General features: G+C 41.9%; 1 protein-coding gene across 4 annotated transcripts in view; it reads right to left on the reverse strand.

Moving 5' to 3' along the window:
- PAK3 (p21 (RAC1) activated kinase 3) overlaps positions 1-20,513 on the reverse strand; it is a 148,824-nt gene that overhangs the window by 13,408 nt on the left and 114,903 nt on the right. For all 4 annotated transcript variants that reach the window (XM_087748437.1, XM_087748438.1, XM_087748436.1 and 1 more), the window contains 9 exons: positions 19,388-19,425; positions 16,711-16,842; positions 15,580-15,742; positions 10,797-10,860; positions 6,916-6,964; positions 3,517-3,629; positions 2,527-2,644; positions 1,617-1,716; positions 988-1,184 (listed from right to left, as the gene is read on the reverse strand). In XM_087748437.1, coding sequence (XP_087604563.1) covers positions 988-1,184; positions 1,617-1,716; positions 2,527-2,644; positions 3,517-3,629; positions 6,916-6,964; positions 10,797-10,860; positions 15,580-15,742; positions 16,711-16,842; positions 19,388-19,425 — 974 coding nt within the window. The remainder of the gene's footprint in view (positions 1-987; positions 1,185-1,616; positions 1,717-2,526; positions 2,645-3,516; positions 3,630-6,915; positions 6,965-10,796; positions 10,861-15,579; positions 15,743-16,710; positions 16,843-19,387; positions 19,426-20,513) is intronic.

The raw sequence follows: 20,513 nt of genomic DNA on the forward strand, positions 1-20,513 counted from the left end.
CAAAAACCCCAGGGCACCGACCAAACCAAAAGAAGTCTTCCAAGAAAACTCAGGAACCTTTTTTCAAAAAGAGTAGAAGACTGAAATTTGTATAATTGTTATATTCCTTTCTTAAGTAGCATGGCCGGGGGTATTTCCTGACCATTCTGTTGTTTCTTCTTTCAGTCTTCAGTACGCAGTCTGGGTGCCACAGACCAGAGAGAGCGCAGCCTTACTACTATGAGAAAAGCTAAAGGTCACGCTCTATTTTAATTCTAGCCTTAACAAAAATTATGTATGTATACACATAGCTCAAAATTAATTTCCTCATAAATTCCTGTGTCCTATCATGAATTAACTGTACAGCACTTAACTTTGTTTCAGCTACCAGTCACGAGGTTTTATCTCGGTATGCATTCTTCCACTACTACATGCTCATTTGGTATAAGAACTGGTCATTTCATGTTAAGGAATGAGGATAAAACTCAAAACTTCAAAACATTAAAATTACATTAGTTTACTACAAGTATCTGTGCTAAAACGTACTTTTAGAAATGTTTTTGGTAATGAATAATTATGGCATTACTATAACCAGTGACACTTCCTGAAAGGCTCAGGTAAGCAACCGGCGCTGACCTGAGTTGGAAAAGACTTCTCTACCTGCAGATACAGTCGAAATGCTTTTCATAAAAACTCCCCAACTGGAGAAACTTGCCCCTGAAAATTTCTTGTCATTCAGAGCTACAGCTCAAAGAGTTCAAAAACTGCATGAGAACTTTTAAGCAAACCCAGCACATTTCTGAACTGGCTACATGTCACTTCTCTTTTGAGGTTCTCCCATTGACGTAACCAAAGCTACAGTATATGCTGATAGGCTCCAGTGACAGTTTTAGAAGCCGGCCTTGGTGGAACTAGTTCAAGCTGATGTGACTGGGATTTTGTTTCATGGGAGACAAAACATGGGACAGATGAGAAAGACAGTGGTATCTGATTTTATTTGCACCTTACCCTGAGAGGATTTTCATTAAGGTAAGGAGGTTCTCCTTCCACCATTTCTATTGCCATGATCCCAAGTGACCAGATGTCCACTTTGGGACCATATGCTTTTCTTGTCACCACTTCTGGTGCCATCCAGTAAGGAGTCCCGACCATTGTGCTCCGTTTACTCTGCTCAGGAGTGATCTGAGCACAGAAGCCAAAATCAGCTGAGGAGAAAAACAAGCATTGTTAAAGCCAGCTTGAATTATGAAACCAAGCAAAAGAAATCCCCACTCTATGCCTAAGAATGCATTGTTGAATCTATCTGGAAAAGCGGCCATGCTCCATCTACTCAGTGCTGTAGCCAAGGAAATATTGGATTGGCCACTTAAAAATAACCCTCAAGTTTCATGCAGTGGCTTTTATTCACTTGAAGCTTTAGATTGTAACTGCCTCCCTCTGGAAGGGACACACACAAACCAAAGCCACTCTTTACACCTTTTTGGTTTCTATACCTCTCCGCGCATTGGAATTGTGCTCTTAGCTTGCAGCAGTGGTCATTACGCTACCACAGGCATCACTTTTGGGTAACTGGCAGTCAGTCAAAAGCAGCCCCACACCACATTCTGGGAACGCTGCGCCTGACCAAGAATACCTACTCAATTTGACAGATCCATCCATTCCGAGAAGAATATTGTCGCTTTTGATGTCTCTGTGAATCACTTGGTTTGAATGAAGGAAATCCAGTGCTTGCAGGCACTGATAGATAAAAAAGAAACATGAGGGTAAAAATTAATGACCTGATTTCATCACACAAGAAAGGAAATGGCTCTAAAAGATTTAATTTCTAGATGAATTGTGAGTAACAGCAGAATATTGTGCTGTCAAGAGGAATAGCCTGCTGCTTCAACACTATTAGAGTAATAACTTTCTAAATGAAGGCACATTAGCTTTTGAAAGAGAAAAGTCAATTATTGTTACAGGCTATCCCCTGAAAGCACAGACAGAATGACTGCTGCTGCAGTGAACGGGCTATCTCCATCCATATGACAAACTATTGTTTGCCAAAAAAAGAAGTCGTCCCTTCCTTCGGTATGAAGTGGATCACTTTCGGGTGAGAGGCTGCGCGACAAAGATTTTATTGTTATGCTCTACAGCAGATTTGGAAATAGCACATTAGTCATTTTTCAGAACAAACACCATTTTGGGTGGAATGCTATCCTTTTAAGTTGAGGACTGTGATAAATGAGTCTTTATTTTTCTTTGCCGTTATTTTAAAATTCTGCCACCAGCATGTTTGCTTTTACAGGCAAGGAATGCAGTACAGACATGCTCCAGGCAAATGTTTAAAGAGGCAAAAGTTGAGAATAGCAAAACTGAAAAAAGAGATAGTACAATAACAGTATGTAAGAGTATACTAAGTGCAGCGAAACTGGCAGGCAGTTCACTTAAGATGCTCTTTCTGCTCCATATTATAAAAGCAACACAGAAACAAAGCTCATGTTCTTATCACCTGTTTAGAAGCACCATCCTGCCCAAGTAATCGGAAGCACACGTGGGATCCCTTACCTCCCTACAGACAGCTGCTATCTGTCCTTCATCCATACACGTCTCTGTAACAACATCGGTTAAAGAGCCTCCAGCCAAGTATTCCATAACCACCCAGAGTTCATCACCGACTAGGTAGCTGAAAGAAGAAAACAATGGCATTGAGATGAACGTGCATGGCTAAATTACCTTATGAAAAAGACTACAGTTGGTTTTTTTTTCCAGGTCATTTTTAAACAAAGAATAAAATTAATAGACATTCCTTCTAGGCTATACAGTACTTAGAAGCTGTGCGGTCTAAATGACAAAGGCACTTAAGTGAAAAATTAGACGTCTTAGATGGCAAGCGAGTGAAAAATGCAGTTTAGTAACGGCAAAGATAAATCTTAAACCAGGACATATCACATCATCTGGTTCATCATCTTAACACATAAATTCCACGATTAACTCCAGGAACAAGGCAACACAACTTTCGTAGTTGTGCATGGTAGGAGGGTGTGTACCACTGAGGACAGAAATTGGTCAACAGTTTGGAAAACCTTACATAAAATACATTCAGAAACAGGAAAAACAATTTAAAAACTGGCAACCCACATGTTTCTGAAAACAAGAACCTAGTCCTCCTGGCATCCACAGCAATGGAAAATAGTGGGAACAGCCCAAGGGAAATAATTTCTATGATGATTTATCAGCACTTATTGTAAGACATAGAAAATATGATCAACTTAAAAAAAAACAAAAAAAAAAACCCCAAAACACAACATGGAGCTAGTGAACCTACAGGCTGTTGTTTTAGTAAGGTATGGCTGATCCAGATTTCTGAAAACAGTCTTCAAACTACATATGCCAGAAAGGATTAATGCAGACAAAATGCAATCTCCTCCCATACATTGTATATGAGTAGATAAATAATAGAGAGGTCAATTTTCTGCCAGTGACCAAAGGGTTATTTTAATCTTTGGCTTGCAGTATGTAAATTAACATTCACATGATAATACCAGAACTACTTACCTGTCTAAATAGTTAACAATATTGGGGTTCTTATTTTCCCTCATGACCAGGATTTCATTAATAATTAGTTCCTTTTTGGGCTGTTGTTGGAGATTCATTTGCTTTATGGCCACCTAAAATGACATTGAAAACCATTAACTTGAGTAGCCTGTTGCACGAGATCAGAACGAACATGCAGTGAGCGTTTTTGGAATGACGTAGCAGAGCTGTGCCAACTGTCTTGTCATTAGACATAAGAGCTCAGTAACTCAAATTACAACACCCTGCTTCTCTGCTAGCTTGGGTGCTAGTTACAGGACACATGGTCATATACAGTTTGCCTTATAAAATCTGTAAAAATGGTCGTTAAACTATCAATCACAAATCTCTAACGCCACTCTCTGGACCTACATTCTTCTCAAATGGCCTTAGTTTATCACCACTATTATTATTCATGCAAGTTTTGCAAGCAGGAAGTGATTTTGTTACTGTGAAAACATAAAAGCAGCTGGTAATACTTTAGCAATTATATGATTTTTGATCATTATTTCAGCAACTGCTGTTATTCTTAACTGCACAACTGAAAGAAAACGTGTATTACATATAAAATGCTGTACTAAAAAGATCATTAAGGTTACACAAGAAAAAAAACCAAACCAATCCTAGCACTTCCTAACTTCTTGAATTTTGATTTTGCAACTCTAAATAACATTCTTTAGCACAATTTAGATTTGCAATTATTTTCTGGGTTTAAAAAAAATAAAAAATCCATTCTGTGGTATTTTATGGATACACCTAGGGTTATAAGCAGGGCTTAGTGCTTTTAGATCCCCTGTAGACCTCTCTCTAAGAGCAGTTATAAAGTGCAGCACTGCAGGTGGATGAGAAACTACCAGTAAGATTCAGACATATTTGCTGACAGCTGGAAATGATAACTCAGAAATCTTAAGCTGTAGCCCCAAAAAGCCATGGGATTAGCCAAGACGCCACCTTGTCTGTTTACTGCTAACATGATCACTTTTGCTCTGAACCACTGTAGCCACCCTGCCTCTGCCTCACCCTGGCTCCTCCACCCAGTCCTATCTTCCCCCAGGCAGCCACGGTCCCCACTTGAGCTTTTCATCAGTGAAAGGTGACCCACTTAGTGGATGAAGGAAAGGCTGTGGATGTTGTCTACCTAGACTTTAGTAAAGCCTTTGACACCATTTCCCACAGCATTCTCCTGGAGAAACTGGCTGCTCATGGCTTGGATGGGCGTACTCTTTGCTGGGTAAAAAACTGGCTGGATGGCCGGGCCCAAAGAGTGGTGGTGAATGGAGTTAAACCCAGTTGGCAGCTGGTCACAGCTGGTGTTCCCCAGGGCTCAGTACTGGGGCCGGTTCTGTTTAATATCTTTATCAATGATCTGGTCGAGGGGATCGAATGCACCCTCAGGATGTTTGCAGAGGACACTAAGTTGGGTGGGAGTGTCGATCTGCTGGAGGGTAGGAGGGCTCTACAGAGGGATCTGGACAGGCTGGATCGATGGGATATTAGGAAAAATTTCTTCACCAAAAGGGTAGTCAGGCACTGGCACAGGCTGCCCAGGGAAGTGGTTGGTATTCCCTGGAGGTATTTAAAAGACGTGTAGATGTGGTGCTTAGGGACATGGTGGTGGACTTGGCAATGTTAGGTTAATGGTTGGACTTGATGATCTTAAAGGTCTTTTCCAACTTAAATGATTCTATGATTCTAAATAAATCTTTCCCAGTGGTCCCAAAAGAGCCCTCCTACCCAGCCTGCACCTTGTGGGGAGATGGGGCCCTGTGGCCATTTAAAGTCTGCCTCTTGTTCCCTCCAAATGCAGTTTGGCCAGCCTCCCCCTCTGACTAGTCCTGCTCTTGACATGGCATAAAGAGACCACCCCTCCGCTCTCATTCCTGGCTTTCTAGCCAGATTTGCAGGTAGGGTTTGTATATATTATATTATATATTATATATTATATAATTATATATATTATATTGTATTATATAATAATATAATATATATTATAATATATATAACTCTGGCTTTGCAAAGGAAATGAATGTTAAGATGCCACTTTATATTGGCCACTACAGGGCTGTCAGAGTTAACACTGCTTTCCTTCAAGATTTGTTTCTCACCCTCCCTGGCCCCCACTACCCTGCGACAGTCCACGGCCTGTAATGGGCTGTCACTGCCACCGGACCTGAACACGACCGTATTGTTTAGGAGAGATCTTTGCTTTTGATATACATCTTCTCATTTGTCAGTGTCTGTGTCAACCAGCTTCAGTATGACTAAAACGTAAAATTGCGTCCTAAACATGATCTCTCCTTAATTAGGTTTTGCGTTATAGTTTGAAGATGAAACACATAATGGAAAAAATGCTAAGTAGTATTACTGTCTGAACCTGTGATTAAGATACATTGGGACAGAATGATGGCAGCCTCCATCAGCTGGTTGATGCATTAATATATTCAGTAACTAAGACAGAGCTAGTGTGTCCTTCTCTGAAAGACACCACTTCCCTCCTTGCATTCTTTCTGGTAGTTAATAAGGACAAGGTCTGTCCGAAATTAAGCGATGTAATGAAGCTCTTTATTCCTCACAGCACTAGGGGAATCTGTGACCACCCCTAGGGTTCTCCTGAGGCCTCTCATTATGACTGATCTTTAGATTTCACAGTTTGTATTGCTAACCAATCTATGGCCAGGTCCACAGGCAGATTTTATGTACAGAATTAAGTTGTATATATAGACCAACATTCTCTGTAATAGCACAACTTCATGCACACTGGGGAACAGAGATATAACAATTTCTAAACCAATACATTTACACTGGCAATAAAAATTATATAGTTTTTAATCAGGCCCAAAAGCTTGCTGGCATTTCTTTACAGATTTCTCTCCATTAAAATACCTATTCAGGGATGATGTAACACGGTACCAGGCTGGGACCAACAATACTGTGGAGAGCACCGACCTGTTCTCAAGACAGAGTAAATAAAAAAATAATTCTCTTACAATTGGCCTTAAAAGCTATGGGTGAAGCATCAGCCCAAGCACAGAGAGCACCAAGGCTCTTACTGATTCCAGGGGGACCAGGACCTCCCCCCAGGAATTTGCGGGCACCTTTTCAGGCATTAATCAACACCTCCGTGTAATGGTTGCTGGAAAGCGGATGGCGACAGCAAGTGTTCAGTTACTGAGGCACAGAACCACATTGCCCTTAAAGAGCTTTCACTGAAAAGCCGAAGACAGCAGATGATGTACTTTGCCAGCTGACGCTAGTTTGTGCTTAGGAGGAACAGCCTTAGCAGTCAAGATATACTGGCAACCCAAAAGCCCCATCCACAGTTCGCACCAGAGGGGAAAGCCCTGAATACCTGCAAAATGTGCTGGGACTGTTGACACTTACCTCTTGTCCTGTGGCGATGTCGATTGCTGTGTAAACAGTTCCTGACGCCCTAAAAACAAAACAGCAGTGAAAAAATGAGAAGCGGTTTAGTCCCTGTGAGTGAAAGCAAGCCCAGATACAAGAGCTCTGCTGCTGGTGGTGTTTATAAAACACCTTTGTGTGTTTAATTCAACATTTAATTTAATTTAATTAAACATCCACTCCTTCAGCCAGCAGTGCACAGCGCAGCAACCCACCAACCCTCTGCCATGCAGGGTATCCAAGATAAAACTTATGTCCAACATGGAGAAAAAGGGCTGGTGCAAATCTCAAATGTACGTACTAGATTATTTTAGTTCAAAACTTAAGGGGGGGTGTCTACAAAAACTGGAAAATAATATATTTAATTCTTTTTCCATTTTCTCCAGTTTTGCTTTGTGTTTTCTTTTTTTTTTTTCCTTTTTTTTTTTTCTTCCTTTTGTATGTGTGCACGTATGTGTTTTTTTCCAGGTAATGTAACATACGGTCTAGCTGTGCCTTCTCAGACCTCTTATTTGAATCTATCTGCAAAATTCAGGCAACACCATGCAGTCATTCTGAGAACCCTGAATACACGTGACAGCCATCTGAGGACAGGATCTAGACACAGCTTTCTCCAGCATGCAAGGAAACTAATCTCCAGCCATCCTGCGAGGTCACAGCTAGAGCAGGTTAAGGCATATAGTTTCACACACAAATGGAGAACTGCTCAAAACAGAGGATCCTTAGACAGCTTCTTTGTGGGTCAAGAGCCATCAGTAGCTGCTTCTGTTAGGTGCACAAGACACATGAAGGACTCTTCATGGTGTCTATGTTTTGCTTCTGTGGCAGACATAGGTTGTGTTGTAGAGCCACCAGAAATAAATGGTGTGCTCACCTGCAGATTAGACAGTGTGGGGTTTTGTTTGCCATCTGCCTCTCGTTAAAAGAGGTTCTTCCCCTGTAATGATGTGAAGGGCCAGAAAGGCCACGAGCAGAGGAAGGCCCAACCAGAGTTGGGTTTAAAAGCAACTGCGGGCTTGTAAACCCTAATGGGGCTTCCTTCTGAGCTACACCACAGGTTTACACTGCCATCATTTAAGAAGCCCATGTCTGCATGGGCAGTGAGGCAAGGGAGAGCCAGGGCGGGAATTCACGCATCCAGCAAGTGTCCCGCTGACTGAAAATGCTAAAATCAGTTTGCTCATTTTTACATGATCCCCCGGCTTGTTTGTTTACCTGCAGGCTGAAATATTTCTGAAAAGCATTTTAATTCAACAGGCACCAGGTCTGTGTTGAGAACAATGTTCTCATTGGGCACGCTATGTATTCTTTTAATATAAATGCAAATGCATTTTCCTATGACTAATTGTCAAGATTAATCCAATTTGTTTTCATAAAAGCCAACACCATTTATTCAGACTTGCTAACACTGTGCTGTACCTCCTGAGCAAAGTCCTGTCAGGGTTTATTTAAAAACAGCTATTTAAATTAGGATGCTTTTGGTATGCTCCAGGCCATCTGTGAGGAGTTTAGATAAAGGTGAGTAATTTAAGTAAAGCAGTGAATTAATTGCGAGGGCTCTGTGATTCTGCATTACGAACTTTTACTTCTAAGCAACTATAATTTCTGATCTGTATCTAACTTCTAAATGTTCTGTAATATCTTGGTTTTAATGCAGTTAGGCAAGTACCAGGGCCAACAAATAGATCTGTGTCACTGTGATGCAGTGCAGTACAAGTTAAAAAAACCAATCTGAACCCAGGCTGCTCATGGCTCCATACTAATTTGTCTTTCTAGCAAGAGCTAAGACTGCTTGAGCAAACACAGCCTCTTTATCAAGCAGTAGTTAACTAAGTTTCCTCTGGTGTCAGCAGCATTTTCAGTCCTCAGCTGGAGACAGATGACAAACCAGAGACTGGGCACTGAAGCTGACCTGTTCTTCAGCACAGGCCTGCTGACTACTGTTCACTGCAAAATGGCTGTAAAACCTTTACTGTTTATTAACTTACCAGCTGTATGAAGCCATGAAGTGCTATGTGCCTGTCAAGTTGCTTTTCCTTACGTAAGAAGTTTCTCTCTACCTGCAGTTCTCCGAGCAGCCATGTCTCTTGCTGCCTTGCAGTGCTCTCCTTAGCAGCTACTAAAAAACTACTCACTTCCAACACTGCTAGTGCCTTTGGCATAGCTGTACCCAACTCATTGCAAAGGCGGGCAGCTCAGGAACTGGCACCTGCATCAACTAAGCACATCAGCACCATCCAAGGCTGTGCATCTCAGCCCAGCCCTGCTGCAGACAGACACACTAACCCCAGCCATGCAGCAGTCTGGTTCCTCCTGATCATCCTGTTTGATTACCTTTGTGACGATTTTTTTCTTTAGGATGTTTCCCCATAACTGTAAACTGAGCTGCAGCATTACAGTCATGAGCTGGTTACGGCAGCACACTCACTCCTCCGTAAGAAGGACATGCAATCTTCAGGCTGTACTAAAAGCTGGAGGAAATCAATTTAGATACCCTTTTAGGCCAGATATTAGCCACTTGTCTTTCCACCAGTTGTTGAGGCACCTTTGTACAAGCTCACTCCTAGGACTGTCAAAATAAAAGATTGTGAGGGTGATGGTCATATTCTCACGGTGACAGCAATAATCTGCTTCACACGCATGTTTATTCTCTCACTTCTTCAGCTGACACTTATCTTTTGAGAGACTGGCACAGCTCTAAGTGTCCATTGACATTTTACAAATGACAGTAAGAACCAAAGCTTTGGGTAGAAAGCAAGCTGGAATCTGAGAAAGGGTTTTTATACAATGAATGGAGCAGAAACACCTTCCCACAAGTGCCCTACCAAACAAGAGATATCTACGATAAAGCCTGCCAGAGAAAGAGCATGAGTGTGTCTGGCTTTCTGCAGTATGTATCAGTTCTAGGTCAGCAACATGCTATCTTGAGTTCAAACCGCATAAAATTAAGGCAGAAAAATATCTCCTGATGTCAGTAAACAGCTTCTGTCATACACTGACAGCAGTGTGATCCTGGTGCTACACAAACAGCGCTAGCCCTCCTGGAATTGCTACACAGCCAAGGAAACTCTGACTGAGCAGGGAGTCTGTCCGTATTTAAAATGCAAGTCAGATACCTAATTTTGATGTAATTTCTTTTGTTCTTGCCTCCTCACATAGGAAATATTTCAAATCAATCCTATTTACAGTAAGCAAAGTTCGGTTTCAAAAGGGAATAGCTTGGTTGATCATTTTCAGTAAGCTCCTAAAACCTGCAGGATCCATGAGCGGTCTGCCATCAGGCAGATGATGCATTTTCTCATCACATACTTTGTGCATCGACACTATGTTTATTACTGAATTTTTGTTATTTTACTACCTCTGCTAGAAGAAAGAGCTTATTATTTAACCTCTGGTTTCAGTTTCTAAACTATGTGGTTATAATCCTGATCACTGAATATTTTTTTAAGCAAATTATTTCAAAGAAATGTTATTGAGAACTGTTATTTATCTGACAACTATCAGGTGGCAAGTTGCTCTTTTAGGAAATAATGTTTCTTCTCCTTTCTTTAGTGTGGCCATATTATTTTGAGACATACAAAAATGATTTCTCCTAAGGAAAGCAAACAGGTGCCACACACTTGAGGGACAGTATATCTTCCAGGTCCTGCTCCTTGCTGCAGGCAAGACATTGCCAGCACCAAGTTGTCTTTGACGATGCCTTCTGACTACAGTTATAAATTCTGATCAGTACTGAGAGACAGGAGAATCTAAACTCAGTGTCTCAACATGTTTGGAGCTTGCCTGACTTTTCCGCTTGATATTACACCAGCAAAATACCTGGCCCATGTTTTTGTATAAGTAACTGGGACTGGACTTACCCTTGGCCAATTTTTTCAAACCGAGTGTACTTCTTCTTAGGATCTCCCACGCTTACAATGCTCCCTGAAAGAAACAAAATGAAAGATGCTCACTTAAAAATGGAGACACCACCTTCTAGCAGATCAGAAAGGCAGCCCCACTGCCGGGGGTGTGAGCCATTTGTAGTCAGTTGGGTAACAACAATACAGGCAGCTCCGTAGCACAGGTGGCCTCCATGAAGACTGATTTTCTACAGTCCTTTGGAGAGTTACCTTCACGGGAAACTACGAACACAGAGAAACATTCACAGGAGACAAATATCAGAAAAGAACAAGTGCCAATGCAAGTGTTTGTTGTCTATAAGCATTAATGAGAGCTGGAACAACAGAGCCTTTATTTTCTTAGGAATAAATACTCTGTGTGATTCAACGGAAGGTTTAATACTTCCGAAGATTTAATGCACCTTGGGTTCCGGAATCAATTTTTATGAACACGTGCCGTTTTCAGAACAGGAAGAATACTGCAAAGTGTTTCCAGGAGGGGATCTTCTCAATCTTTCAGCAGTTTGCCAAAAGAATGCCTTTATGTTTTTAAAGAACAGCATCTCACGTTATAATCAATAACTATGGGGCTTTAAGAACTATGACACTCATAATTTATTACCCGTCTAAGTTCTGAAGACCTTGCCTGTGCCATTTTAAGAACCACGCTGCTTGTCTTCAGCCTGACTCAGAACAGTAACTAGCGTTTGACTTGCACTCTCAACACCGCACACATGCTGGTCTTCACAAATAAGCACAGCTGTGATGTCTAAGAAGAACAGCAATATTCCTCAGGCGCTAGCGTTACACAGACAGCTGCACAAATGAGATGCCGGTAATTTCATGAGCACGAGCGATGCGGTTCAGGAGCCAGGCCAGATGGGGTGCTGCCGCCTCCCGGCAGCTCTGCGCTGCAGCAGCGGGAAGGCAGGGCCGGCCCGTCCGGCGCAGGACACGGGACAGTCCAGGTCCATCAGCCAGCATGGAGCTCATATGCCACGGAAAGCTAAACTTAAAGCATGTGCTGCTTGACAGCTTCTTGCCCACTCGGAGGTGTGGGCAGTCTGAACGGGAAGGAAGGAAAGCAGTAGTTAGGATGCTGTGTTTGTGTCGAATGAAAGAGCCAAAAGCTGATGAACTCAAATAAATCTGAAGGAATAATTAAAAAAACAATTTTCTTTTTTTCTGGTCTGGTAATTTCCTCGATAAAATACAAACAATGAAGCCTAAGGTGATGGCTCGATGCAAATGACTTCTAAAGATTTAACTTGGAACGTACATCACTGAAATACTTTAGGATTAGTGCAGGAGGAAAGACTTCAAATGTTTCACAGCGTATTGTGTTTGACTGATCTGGCAATATTCCTGTATCACAAAATAAACACATACTTATTTGTTCACCTGTGCATCCAAAACAAAACTAGGTGATGCACCATTCACTATAAGTAGTAACAAACACCTCTCTCCCCTGTCCAAGCCATTTCTCTGGAGCGGAGGGCTTTAGCATCCAAATGGGCATCTGACTGGATGCCTAGCCAGGAATCCCTGCCCGCCAGCATGGCAAGAAGACGGGGTGTCAACACCATCTGGTACACTCCCTGCTAAAACAATTTTGCTGGCCTTGGCAAGATCGCTAATGGGAGCTGCAGGAGAAGAGGTTTCCTTTGCCCCGTGGTACTCGCTCCCCTCGCCCGGCACCCCAGGAACGCCAGCCAGTGCCCGCTGCTGATGGCGGTGTGAGCTTCTGCCTGCTGGCTGAGGATGCTGACAGTCTCAAGCAGCCTGAAGCGGTCCTGCCCTGCTGTGCCAGCCTGCAAGAGTTGGAGTTACTGGATTGCCTGGAGTCCAAGCCAAGGACATAACGCTTTCAGGACCTGGTTAACTTTTCGTAGTTTCATCTCACTGAAACGTATAACGTAAGACAAAGCTTTCATTCTGCTTCTCTACAGAGGGTCTCCACTACAAAATAACTCTTCAGTCAAGAAGAACGTGACCAGAAGGCTCTGGGACTCTCTTTTAACTGACTGCAAGAAGGGATGCGAGGTGAGAAAGCACACCCTCCCGCTCACGCTGCTGAGCTTAACCTTCCCCCAGACAGGGATCCCCATGAGACCCTGCAGTACAAAACCAAACATTGCCGTAATCCTGGGCTGGGCAACAGGAAAAACACGGGGTTGTCGGTGTCTGGCTAGGTGCTATTTTCAGCTCATTAATGGAACTGCCTATCTGTCAGAACAGATATCAGAAGTTCATGGAAGTCCACGTTAGAAAAGAATAAAGAAAAAGACTGCAGAACAAATATTTTGAAAAAGAATTTTCCAAATTTGCCACTGATTTTGCAGTCCAGCTATCTGCTGTTTTTCCTCAAAACTCAAGTAGCTGCTTTCACAAGTCAGTTGTTTGTGGCTGGTCTCCTGTGCTTAAGCCAATGCACATCAAATACAACAGCACTAAAATCAACAATGTGACTGGTACGTGGCTCCGGTTCAGAGAAACACTCCCTACTCTGGACAAAAGGTAAACATATCAGCTATTTTGATGTCTTCAAGCACTTCCCTTTATCAAGTCCTAAATTAAGTAGATAAGAAAGCAGAATTGGGCCACTTCTGTTTTATAATTACAGTGGAACATATTCATGATTTCATTGCAGACAGAATTTTGTTTGATCTTATCTCAGTATTACAGGCTTTACTCCCTAGTAAAACTTGTAATGAAAGTGGCTCTAAAAAAATCCAAGTTATTTCAAGCATAAAAGAATTATGAAAGCAATTTAAGATAAAAGAGGGCATGGGACATTTTACTAAAAGTAGCATAAAATCAATTGTCGGGGAAGTAGGCAAGGTGGAGAAGTCATACAAGTTAAAACAAAACAAACTGAAAAAAGCAACCACCACACATGCTTAAATATAATTAGCCCAGGGCTATAACAAAAAAAGCATCAGCCCCATTTTCAGACAGCTTCATGAAAGCACAAAAAGATTTTCATTGTCCACATCACAATTTGCCCAAGGCAGACCTTCGGACCTTGCTCACTTGGTATCAAATTCTTAAGAAAGAAAAAGCATGAAAGCATGTAACATTTCAAAGATATAACCCACAATAACTCAAGGGCTCAGTCCTAATCTGGCATACGCAGAAGCCTGAATAAACGATATGCATACTTACGTTCATGGATGCAGGGTACCTGCAGATCTCATGGTGGAAGCCTGCCTCAAACATTTGGCCTCAGTTGAAGAAGCTGTAATTCCTCCCTTTATAAACTGACATAACTGCAGGTAACTATCTGCTCGGGAATTTATTTCATTGTGCCCTCAGCTAAAGCTATTGAACTTATCCCTTGGATACTTCCTAATGACACTGAGATTCAGTTCTTTATAGTCTTGTCAACCTGCTAAGGGTGCAGAAACCTACATAAGCAGCTGAAATCTCACAGCTAAGGAAGGCTCCAGCCTCTGCAGTCACACCAGCCATCAGTGGCAGGGTAGGTACAACAAAAAGGCTGGTATAGCACAAGAACGAGCATTGACAACCACTGTGAAGAAGCCACAGCCAGACTGCACCCCTTTACAAGCAGCTGCTCCCATTAAAGACAAAACATTATCAGCTTTGAGATCAAACACAAGGTGGCATAGATCAATCCACTTTTTGTCCTAACAGTTAATGGCAGACACAGAGTAAGCTGGGCTATGTTATGAACCCAACAATTTATTATCTGAGAACATAGCTATTACGTGCATGAAGCAGACTGAATTGGTTGTACTGCAGAATCATGAAGGGCTTGATGTGTTTTCCTGTGGTATCATCTGCGCGGGGGTCTGGGGCCATTGGTTAGGATTCTAATAGCATTAACTGGCTGGGAGTTAGCTATGACAAAGTGCCGTGTATCTGAGGGATACACAGTGGATGTGCTGGAGGCTGGCTCCTGAGAAATGCTTGCAGTGCAGTTTTACCTGATCACGCCACATAGGTGTGTCTCTTTGATATATCTTTATAAGCACAAAGCTAAGAAATAAAATAATGATTATTATAAAAGTTTTTTTTTTTCCTTTTGGGGCACATTGAAAACACCTCTTCCTCTCTACCCATGGTGTCAACTGATGTTCTTTCAAAGGAGTTCTCTCTGACAAAAATGTAGAATTCTCATACAAATGAACTCCGATATATTAGTAGAAGCTGTAAAGCAGTAGTAGTAATAACACCAATAGAATATCTGGGGCAGGAGAGCTCCTTGAGGCTGAAGGAATCAGCTTAGTGAGGCAGTTGTCTACTGGCAAAAAAAACCCCAAAAACAACAAAAAAAACCCAAACCCAACAAACAAGCAAGCAAAAAAAAACCCAACCCCACACCACCCAAAAACCCAACAGATTTCTGCGAAGTGTTTTGGCTCCAATGACTGGTGAGAAGTCAGGAGTCTAAAGACAATTTAGGAACCCAAATATTCTGTTCAATTTGGCCATCGGCACACAGGAGTTCACTAGGTCATTCACTAGGTCACAGCCTTCTGCTCAACCAGAAACAATCTCTGCTTTTGCCTTTAGCGCAGAAGGAAGCTCAGGCAAAACCAACCCAGCCAGAGCTGCCCTCAGAGGCAGAAGGAATACCCAGAGTGCTCTCTCGCTTCCTCTAAATACAATAACAGTTTGTGTAGGGAGTTGTAAGTGACTCTATGACACTAAACTGAGGATGAACGTTTGGTACATATAATCCTGAAACATGCATACAGTACACTGCTTTATCAGACAAGAAATACAGAATACGTACTCAGTTTCTCTAGGATCTCCTCATCTGTCATCTTGGATTTTTTTCGCTGCCGGTCTGTGTTTCTGTACAAAGTGTTTGTGTTTGAGTTTTCAGGCTGGGGAGTGGTGGCTTCTTTAGCTGGTGCTGGTGCAGCGGCAGGTTCAATTACAGAGCGTGTGTAGATCTGTAACATGAAATTATTTAGTGTCAGAAAGGTGGCTTGCAGAGATGCCCCTGAGATCATATCTCAAATGCAAACCCTCAGGAAGATGCTGTCTGCCACATCCGGGGCTCTTAAAATGTTTGGTTTTGCTGTCCACTTCTCAAACTGAATGCGCAAAAATGAAAGGCTAGTTTTACACAAGTTCACGGCCACTTTCATTTTCAATTTTCATTGATTTTCCGAAAGATGAGTGAAACAATGAATTTACTGTGTTGCAAGGATACAGAAATAGATCTGCCGAGGGCCCCAGGACCTTCTTCCTCGTGTGTTTTCATGGGTAACAAAATGACTCTTTAGTTGGTACGTAAGTGTCTGAATAGAAGCAGGGCGCATTTCCCTTTTCTGATCATAACTGTTGAACTGACTTTTCACCAGTATTTCGAGCTTTAGGGAGTGGCCATTAGGAACAGCGTTCCAGTCTTTCAGAGACCTACCTCCTCTTTACGATGCATAGCTGCGTAGGATTCTTCTCACCAAACTTCAGTCATGCAAAAGTTAAGGGTGTAGTCTAAGCTGTTCATTTAACTACTCTGTGGAGAAGGACAGGTACCTCCAGGGGACAGTTTCTCCTATGTATCCTGCAAGGGTGTGAGGTGCATCTGATGACTGCTCTCTCGCTGGTGACAGAGAGCCTACACAGATACTTTGGACAAAGTTGCTCACTTTTACACCGGTAGCACTGAAAGACATGATGCTACCTCTTATCTGATACTAATAAGATAAATTCACAGACCCTATCAGAATCACCGGAAACTCACAGCTAAATGTGAAAGCTCAAAACGGATTTTCCTGGTGTCAGTGGCTTGGGTGAAGCACTATGTCGTGGCAGGACTCCAGCCCTCAGAGTCTTCATCTGCAAGTGCTGAATGATCAGAAACACGCAGCTCTCAATTACACCAAATCCAGTGCTAACCAAAGCTGGGACTTACTGATTTTGTATGTTCAGGCCGTGGTGCGATAACAGGTGGAGGTTCGTTGTCATCTTCCTCTTCTTCATCATCTTCATCCTCTTCTTCAGAAACAGAGGGAGCTAGCGGGGGTTCTGATGCTGTTTTTGTGCTCTGTGGACAGACAGTAACACGAGTGACTGTCACCATTATGGCATTTGGGAGGCATGATAATTACACACAACTTCAGTCTGCTTAGACATCAGAAACCAATCTAGACATGCGTATAGTCCTACAGGCCTCGGCTCTAACTTACGCATGGCACAATGCACTTTAAAATTACAAATTACCGTGCTGTTTTGTTAATTCAACTTGGTGTTTTTCATTTTTGCTAAAAACAACTAAGTCATTCCCATGCTTAGTCAAAGTCTAATTTCACAAAACGTAATGCTTGAATATATCACTAGAAATCACATGTAGTTGCTAGTTACTTGCTTTGGCATTGTGTCTACAGAAATGCTACCAGTTAATTAAGCTAACAGGTGTCTGCTGGCTAGGTTAATTAACACACTCAAAGTGCAAAGCCTCCTTTGTCATCTTGCTGGGAATTTGGTTTTGGAGAGAAAGGCTATTTGTTTCTTTACTATTTTACCCGTGGGGTAATCATATGGCCCATTTCCCTGCTTAGTAGCTCCTTTTTCAGCATCATCCTCCTCTTTACCTAATCATAAGTTAACACATCGATCTTTCCACTGCTTGCCTGTTTCTTATGGCAACAGTAACCCAGAGGGAACGCAGCCCTCTCAGCAGCAAGGTGCATCCTGCTGCCCTGCCCGGGGCTGCTCGGCAGGCAGCCGGGCTGCTCACCCAGGCTCCCGTTACAGGCAGCAGAGACTAAAAGCCACTGCCAGGGTGCAATCGACCTTCAGGCAGACTCCAAATATGGGGCAGGCGAGGGAAGTCTGTAATCCGCATGTAAACTCAAGCCTACAGTGCAGATATTTAAAGTTAGGGAAGTTGAACCCCCCCCACCAGTCCCAGCTGCTACTCAGAGGCAGGGGGTTATATCGCGTTGACATAAATTTGCTGGTGAAACAAAAAACTGAAAAGGTGCCTTGTTAAGTGTTTACCAAAGCTGGCTACAACAGGCCACTTAGAGGACTGAAGCAAATCATAGGCGCTATTCACACCTCATTTGCGTTACCTTTAAAATGGCATCCATTTGGTCCAGTATAAATACCAGTAAGGGAGCTCAGGAAACAGGGAGACCTAATCTTCACACCCGTGTTTTACTGAATTGATGACCATATCGCTGCCTTAGGTCCCCTTGAACACCACTGTCATATAGATACACAGAGTACTGTATTTTCCGTAAGACTCAGCTCCATTACCCAACTTGTAAAGGTAAATGGTGAAACAGGCTACTAATCTGGCCGAAGTAGGGAACGCCACGTCAGACGTTCGAAACACCAGTTTAAGGGCCAACTCTGTCAAGCAAGGGGTGCCCTAATGGGAAGGTGAACACTACTTTGTCATACATTAGATCAGTGTATAGCTTTCTATGCATCATTAGCACTTTGCTGATATGGGGACAGAAGATGATTAAGGGGAAAAATAAAGAAGGGAATAATCACATTTCTGTTATGTCAAATTCTTATAACTATTTTTTCCACTGGGCTCCATGCTTGGTCTGACAGCACTAAATTGTGCAGCTAGAACATATACAATGTCATATTATTTAATGCCAGAATCCCATTAAGGAGTTAAATGAAATTAAAGTAATTCCAATGACTGCTTGAGCCTGTCAGAGAGCTGTTTTCCCTGTACTGTAACATTCAACCAGCATCCTCTGAGTCGGTAACTTTTGAAAGCGGACATCTTGACTGTCTCACCACTGTCTATGTCTGCTAGAACAAAATACCACGGCATCTGCCAACGTGCCCATACCCACTGGAAAAGCTATTGGGAAGGCTTACTGTGCTCTGGCGAACCCCAAACTTGCTTTTCAAAGTGTGTTTTACTAAAGATAATGAAAGTGGCATCAATTGAAAATCTGGAGTGTGAATATTCAAAGATGATTTTCATTTCATTATACGCACTCTCTGCTGTGTAATCACAAACCTAAAATTAAGTTGCTTCACACATGAAAATAAAGGCCAAATCCCCATTCAGTCATTTGCTATTTAATGCACTAACATTAACACTAATAAATCTGGTCAATATTAATGTGGATGTCATGACTACATCTCTGGGATTGCTATGGCAATCCAGTATTAATTAGAGTGGATGATTATTTAAAACTTTGTTTCAATGGTTCCAGTGAGTTACGTATCAATTATAACCTTATTTATATTCAGCTACATATCCAGCTGTACTAAGGATAAATCATAAAATTTAATAGAAATGGATTCTAAGTTGTTAAAACTAAATTAAAATGGGCTAATTAGACAGTACTGCATATCGTTGCGAATTATATATTCCACCATGGTTAAGAACAGCAAGCAATCTTCTGTTTGCAAAACGAGACTTTCATCTGTTTAAAAGTTCTTAAACAGAAAATTAGGAAACAGCCAGCGATCCCTTTTCTGCTGCTGCAAAGACACTAAAATGTACTTTCTTTCAGCCTACAAGGCTGGCACTCCAGCACAAAAGGCAAAGCTCACAGCTTGCTCCACGATTCTCCAATGCTATGAAAGTAAAGGGTTACTTTCACACTCACCGAAGGATGGGCTTCTATGTATCCATGGGCGCTTTTATCTGCAATGTGCAAGGGAAAATTAAGCAGTTGCTGTTGTGGGGAATCCCACAGAACAAGTAAATCCAAATAGATAGCATTCTTCTTTCACAGCATCCCTCCAGTAGCAACAGTTATTTTACATAGCAAGCAAGATAACAGGACAATATACTAGGTTATTCTTTTTCTACAGTTTCTTGTGTCTATTTTTTGGCCTGTTCTGCCAGTAAATAAAATACATAGAAACTTGGTCAAGAAAATGCAAATTGTTCTTTAACAGCCAATGCTTCTGTTCCCCCCAAGAGCTAAAGCAGCTTTTTTCTTTTTTTTCGTTTAAATAAATTGCATGTACTGATTCTCTTCAGCTCGTTGAAAATGTTTCCCCATAAAAGCTTCCCCAAAATCCCCCTTAGCTGTGGCAGTTCTATTCTAACACAGCACGGTAACAGCTCCTGAGTTCAGGAGCATACACAAGCTCTTTTGAATTTTGCATTTCATCACAAAAGTAATTGCTATTTTAGCAAACATTAAGTGTCAAGTTAGACAGTCAAATCTTTTAATTATGGAATTCAGAGAAAAAGATGCTTTCCCTCAACAGGAGAGAAATGTTAGTAAATTCTGGAGATAGCTGCACAGTTTTTAGAAGGGCTTCTGAGAAACTCTCCCAGTCTGCATTTTGGAAGTGGTATTGGTTGAACCAGCAAATTGAGGAAATTACAGACTCTGCTGCCACAGACTATCATGTGTAGGGAACGGAACCACTGCAGGTTAAATTACAAATGCTGTCCACACCCTGTTGGATAGAGACACCCTCTTATTAGCTGAAGCTGTTGACATGAGCTTTATCAAAGTAATGGTATCTTAATGGTATTTTTTTTAAAAATCAACTCAGTTACTAAGGAATAGCAAAAGAACACATTGATACAAAAGCCAGATATGCTGCACCTAGTAAAAACCTTGCTTACTTGCTGGATGCGTCACTAGCCAGAGTTTGTCTGGCAAAAAAAAAAAATATATATATATAAGAATGGGCCAATGAAAAAAAAAAAAATGCAAACTGCAGCACAGACTTGCTTTCTCATTTTTGCAACACTACACTACAATTTTGCAG

The sequence above is a fragment of the Nipponia nippon genome, unplaced genomic scaffold (genome assembly GCF_047370975.1).
Source record: "Nipponia nippon isolate SJK-2023a ecotype South Korea unplaced genomic scaffold, ASM4737097v1 scaffold_12, whole genome shotgun sequence".
Taxonomy (NCBI): domain Eukaryota; kingdom Metazoa; phylum Chordata; class Aves; order Pelecaniformes; family Threskiornithidae; genus Nipponia; species Nipponia nippon.